Here is a 6,447-nt window from a genome sequence, read left to right as displayed (position 1 = left end):
TGGGTGGGTGGATGGATAGATGGGTAGGTAGGTGGGTGGATGGATGGATGGATGGATGGATGGGTAGATGGATGGATAGATGAGAAGAAGGAAGTATAAATGCATGGATGGTGCATGAATGAATGGAATAGATAAATGGAAAGATGAATAAGTGGCAAATGGATGTATGTAGTGGAAAGACAAATTTCCTACCAGATTTTTAAGCAGCCATCACACCTCCAAATGCCATACATAAACACTGTGGATGGTGTATTCTGTATAAAAAAAAGGTTAACATTCTATGTATGGAATATCATGCAATTTTAGCAGAGACACAGGATGAATGAATTCAAAGAACTCATGAAGAGAGAGAGAGAGACTAAGCCTTTGAAGCCATCATCCCAGTATAGTGAACTTCCCGGGGATACACTTGCCAACCCAAGAACCCACTGGTCTGCAGAATCAAGAGACAGGAACACCGATTTGAATTACACTCAATAACTTAACTATCTGCAGCTGAAAAGCACCAAAAAAGATGTGCATTTTCAAAACCAGGACATAATGATCTATGTGTATATGAAGACAGAGACAGATAGAGACAGGCACAGAGAGTGACAATGACTCTAACAGCAAGAATGTGAATGTGCATGAATTATTTGCAAACCCTCAGTTCATCTTGTGACCAGTTCTCTTCTCTTCTGTTTTCCTTTATTGATCTACATGTACTATCAACATGCCTATCCGGTTTTGAGCAGCACCTGCAGAATGGCTAGTATTGGAAATAACGTATTTTTAAAAATTAGTCTCTAAGAAGCTGCATATCATATTAACTAGATTTTCAAAGGTCATATTTTCCATATTTACTTAAAAATGCATTTTGTGCTCAGTGACAAAGCTCCGGGCTTCCCTTGAGAGCTCTAGAGCTCAAAATGAATTTGCTCTTGCCTCTCCGGCAAATCAGCCCTCCTTTTTGAGACCCGGTGTTAACCCACTCAGAATGTTCCTATTTCAACTGGGACACTGAGACTGAAATCCCACTTCAAGTGAAAAAATGAAAAGAGCCAAACCATCAAACATGAAGTCAAAGACGCTTCTCTTTCTGTATCCACACTGAAACACCCTGCCCTTCAGAATAAACCTGAAAGGTAAGCCAAGTTCGGCTCACAGGCCTCTGGGAGCTACTTCTCGAAAGGGTGGGAAATTCTCCTCTAGTACCTTGCAACCTGTCTTGGTGATTCTTTTTAAAAAATGGCTCTCTTGATCATTTTACCAAGCAAGTTCAAGCTAACATGCACAGTGCCCCATTATAAATTCATGGGGAAACTACACCAAAAATAAAATTACCCTTGATTAATTTTCTTTCATCTTTTTTTCTTTCTGTATTTCTGTCTTTCTTTCCTTCTTGTTCTTTTTCCTGCTTCTGTGCTGTGGTGCTAGAAATCGAACCCTGGGCCTCGTGCACCCTAGATAAATGCTCTGCCATTGAGCGATACCCCCAGCCCTGACTCATTTTTTATAGTGTATATTTTAATCCGAATGTGTCAGCTACACAGTAAAAGAAGCATATTCTATAGGATTAGTATTGATGAGAACAATAAAAAAAAAGATTTGTTTCATGTGATACTTGGGTTGTTTTTTTTAAATAATCACACTTACAATGTAAAAAAACATGTTTTTTAATTTACACAGGAAAGGGGAAAGGCTGATTTATGATTCTCATAGTCAGAAAATTAGCGCCCTGGGGTTTTTCTAGAGTCCACAGCAAGTTCAGATTTTTCTCACAAAGAAAGATGATGTTCACCAAGCCTGGCTGTCCGCACACTGAACCATGCACTCGCTGGTGTGACCCAACGCTTACGGAGAAACACAACTAAGAAAACCCACCTAAGGACGTGAAACAGGCGTAGTCATTCAGGGAGTTCCAGAATTAACTCTGTCCCACTCTGACACAGTTTCCCACTGCTAATCAAGTAGTGACTGTCTCACGTAGAGCTATTGGTACATACTGAGGACGCGGCCCTTGGACTCCCTCACTACACGCGTAGTAGATGTGGAGACCAGGGATACACCAGGAGGATGACTTGCCCCAGGACACTCAGTGAGTACAAGGCAGAGCAGAGATTAGAGCTCCATTCTTCCAGACTCCAACACCAGGCTATGTTTTTTTTTCTTTTATACAGTAGTATGGGTTGTACCACCGGTTTTCTCACTGTTACATCACCAGTCCTTTTCTCATTTTTATTTTAAGAGAGGATCTTAGTAAATGGCTGAGCTGCCCATGTTGGGCTCAAATTTGAGATTCTCCTGCCTCAGTCCCCCAGAGTGCTGGAATTACAGTCGTGTACTACCACCCCCAGTTTCCATGCTATGAATCATGAATTTCTGTATTTTATTGCCTATTTCTGCTAAAGTGACTTCCTTTAAAAAAAAAAAAAAAAACAACTTTTTTTTCTTCTACCAAACTGTAAAGTCCTCTTAGGGTAAGAACTGAATTCCACTCAAAGGCTTGTGTCAATTACAATTAAGCCAAAAATGCAAGTTGTAGGCTCTTCCGATGAATGCCATAAAGACAGGTCTCCCTTGCTTATGTAAGGGGGCCTCTTCCTATCCAGAATTTAGGCAGTTCACAGCAAAGATCCTCAGTTTCAATCCCCTGTCACTGGAGGCATTCTGAAACTACCTCACAGAGAAGTTTTACTAAAAACGGAGAGAGTAGAGACAAAAAGGGAGAAATTATATGACAGTCAACCTAGAGTTTTGTCCTCAAGCAGCACAAAGACACGAAAATCTATTCTTAAGTTCCCCTGAGCCCACAAAAATCCATAATTTCCAGTGGTGTGTGAACTTTCCATCCTTCTTCTCCCAGCCCATACCAGCATCCTCAACTTCCAGGACAGCACAATGGAGCCCACGGGCAGCTCTCGGCGACTCCTCTGCCTTCCGATCACCCCATACACACCCTGCCCAGCAGAGACACGGGCTGTGCTTTCCACTCACTTCTCTTTTGAAATGGAAACACCTTCACCTGCTCTGGGTGGGAGCATGGCTACCTGAGATAAACACTTTCCACATGGTCCCTTGCAGCACGGTGTGGCTACGCGCTTACATCCTAGCTAATAGGATACAGGCTGAGGTATCTGGGGACAACTTCCACAGGAGATGCTGAGCCTGTGTCCTTTGCTGTTCTTTGCTCCTCTTCTGCTTCCTGCTGACTGAAAGAAGGATGTGATGTCTGGAGAGTCCAGCATCCTTCTTGGGCCGTGAGATAACTATCTGTCCCTAGGGATGCGAGGGCAGAAAGCAGAAGAGAACAGAAGGAACTGGGTTCTGGGCTGCTGACTCCGGTAAGAGCATAAAACCTTTTGCATTTTCTGTAATAATGTTGATCTTGCATCAAATACTTCTTCACGTTAAGAAGAAACATTTGGTGCACAAAATGATCATAGAATAAGCAGCTCCATGATTCCAAAATTAGTCTCAGACCATGCTGAGTTCAGGGATAGACTTCCCTCCTTCCTGACGTTCCACAACCTAAGCATGTCAGTTCCAGGGACTATCAATCTGATGTTCCACCCTTTCTCTTCTTCCCTCTGCTCCAACACAAGTGAAACACACTGTCCAAGCAGTGACATAAGAGGACCAGATGTTCACAGCTGGGTTTTTACTCCTACCTGCAGCCGTCTCCATTGCAAAGCAATCCCACAGGGCCTGTCTTCTCACACGCAGCTGTCCCACCAGGGAGGTAGTTTGGGGACAACCACAACACCCTAAATTTTTTGAATGCTGACCCTGTGCCAAGCTCTGATCCAATCACCTAAGATATTGCAATGACTTGGAGCTGCTCAGCAACTCCAACTTATGTGGTATTACTAGCCCCATTTTACAGATAAGGAACCTGAGGTACAGAAATGCTAAGAAATATGCCTAGGAAGGCTCAAAGTGAGGACTCAAGCTCACAATGACATACCTGGTAGTTTGTAAGCATGTCCACTACTCTATGCTCTTCCAAAGGTGGAGGGATGGGGTGAGAAAGAAAGGTTAGAACATACACACTCCTCCTATCGCTAATGTGTACATATTCATCAGAAACTTTAATTTCAGTGTTTTCTCATTACACTAGAAAACTCCTATCATTTCCAGGCTTTGAATAAAAGGGTCTCAGGCTTCAACTGTGTCATCCCCGCCGTATTCCAACGTGGTTTTCCCAGCCATCAGTAACAGCAGAGAGTGTGGGACAGAAGAGTAGAAGCAAAAATGTTTAAAAATCACCTGTGACCTCAACAAGAGACAAAGACAGAAACTGATGCATGGAAGTGAAAGGCTACCTCAGAGAAGAAATTACACATTCTGACACTGAGACGCCATTGGTTTTGAGGAGTCAAAGTTCTAGAAAACAATCTACACTGCTTCCACCGGGACCTAAGTCACTGCCACTTAAAGGGACCCGGAGACAGGTCCTCTGGTGTGGTGCTTGAAATTGAGGCTCCCAATCTTGGCAAGAGATGCCCGAAAGGTGAAGAAGGCTCCGCAGCTGAGCCCACGCGGGCCCAGATCTCAGACAAGAGCCTGCGGGGTGACGTCCTGCGGGCCACCATTCACGCACCTCACAAGGCTGCCTCCACCTGGCCTGCGCACCTCCGGGCTCTCTTTACTTTTCCCTGGAGGGTGGAGGTGCCGCAACGGAACTCTCAGTGAATGCCAAGTCACGCCCCAGACTCCTCAATGCTCACACGCTTTCTTCTGATGCAAACGCAGCTCGGCAAGGTGGCCCCAAGACCCAGGCAAGAAGTGCTCCATTTCTCACCAAACTCAACTGCACCTGGGCTGAACACGGGAGGAATACCCCCCCACGCACACACACACACACATTCCAAACCTGAGTTGCAAATTTAAATGTCTGCATGGCACAGACACGGGTGAAGAGGGCCAGGCAGAGGGATGGGGCAATATGGTGCACGTGTCCTGTCTATGCCAACAGCTGCCCTCAGTCCCACACAACTGCTCTAACGTGGGAGCAGGACCCTCTCTCACCAGGTGAAGACGGAAAGTCAGGTACGTATATAAAATCTCTCAGTTCTAAAATGTTAACATCAAGTTCTCAATATGCGTAAGACATCCTAAGGGTTAAACACATCCAGAGACGTTAGCTTTGGAGAGCCAGTGTGCCACCCATCTTTCAGACATTAGCCCCAGACCCAGGCACGCTAGTGTTTGCCTGTAGCCCTGGCAATTTAGAAGGCTGAGGCAGGAGGATTACCTGAGGCCAGGAGTTCAAGTCTGGTCTGAACAACATAGCAAAACCTTGTCTAAAATATTAAAAATATAGATTTTTTTTAAAAAAATCAACAGAAACAGCTGAAGCCACCTTAGACTTGATAAATGTCACACTCTTAGACTGGGCATCCCTGGTGAGAGTCAAGGACACACAGGTAACCAGTCACGTGGAGCTCTTCTTACATCTACCCAGAGGACAGAAAGGGCAGTTTAAACTGGGATCTGAGAAGCGCCCCATCTGGAACCACTTCTGTAGAGACGGAGGAGGCCCAGGGGAGACCACATTTGCTTTTCTGGGGGATGCACCATCTGCAGAGGAAGCGGCCACCTGCAGAGACCTCGCTGTAAAGCAGGGAAAGAGGTAACACCTCGCTCTGCGTGGAGGACGGGCACAGGGCAGGAACGGGGCAGGAATGAGGGAGAGAGGGTCCTCAGAAGGGGCCTCTGGAGACACCTCTTCCCAAAGCAGGTATGACCATGCACGCAGGGGATCAGCAGAGCCAGAACGGCGCTTCCGCGGCTGGGAAGGGAAAAAGGACGCACCTCCGCTGCACCTCTGCGACGTTCAGGGGCTCTGCGCTCCACCAGCCTTTCCTGGAAGGAGCGACTCCGTCCCACAGACACATGCCCCTCAAAAGGACCCTGTGGTGACGAAGACCTCCTAGCCTGGGAGGTCACTCGGACGAACAGGGTCCCTCCACTCAAGTTGCTCAGTTCTATAAAGTCTGTTCACTCTCTCTGCCCACAAATAGCAGAGCTCCAGAGCCCCGGACGTACCTTGACACTGGAATCCCTGCTTCCCGAAGCCCCTGAAAGAGCAGAAGGAGGCAGGTCAGTGAGGGGCCCCTCCACTAGCCGGCTCCCCAGTCTCCCCTTCCGCGGGCCCCCTTCCCCGGGTGCACCTCCTAGCCACAGGCGGGGGGCCGGGGGACGGTGGGCGGGCGCTCGGCGGGAACCCCCGCCTTGAGTCACCCAGGCAGGAGAGGAAACTGCGACCCCCAGGCGGCGGGGCGGGGGAGCACTTCCGTCGGTGGGGGCGGGAGGCAGGCAGGGGCTCTGCCGCGGAGATGCCCCAGCACCCTCGGGGCAAGGGAGGCGCAGATGCGCACGGGCAAGGCTGAGGGGGGTCGCCCCGCCGCGGCCGTGTCCCCTGGGGGGCGCTGGGGAGGGGAGAGGGCGCTCCCCGCCCGGGGG

General features: G+C 47.9%; 1 protein-coding gene across 1 annotated transcript in view; it reads right to left on the bottom strand.

The window, feature by feature from the left end:
• Prkcb (protein kinase C, beta) overlaps nt 1–6,062 on the bottom strand; it is a gene marked incomplete at its 5' end in the record, with an annotated part of 315,029 nt that extends 308,967 nt beyond the window's left edge. Inside the window, 1 exon segment of the mRNA XM_005405341.2 lies at nt 6,031–6,062. Coding sequence (XP_005405398.2) covers nt 6,031–6,062 — 32 coding nt within the window.
• Nucleotides 6,063–6,447: the final 385 nt, after the last annotated feature.

Source organism: Chinchilla lanigera, unplaced genomic scaffold, assembly GCF_000276665.1.
Source record: "Chinchilla lanigera isolate Chin_1 unplaced genomic scaffold, ChiLan1.0 scaffold00092, whole genome shotgun sequence".
Lineage (NCBI taxonomy): Eukaryota > Metazoa > Chordata > Mammalia > Rodentia > Chinchillidae > Chinchilla > Chinchilla lanigera.
This window is presented reverse-complemented; position numbering and strand designations above follow the sequence as displayed.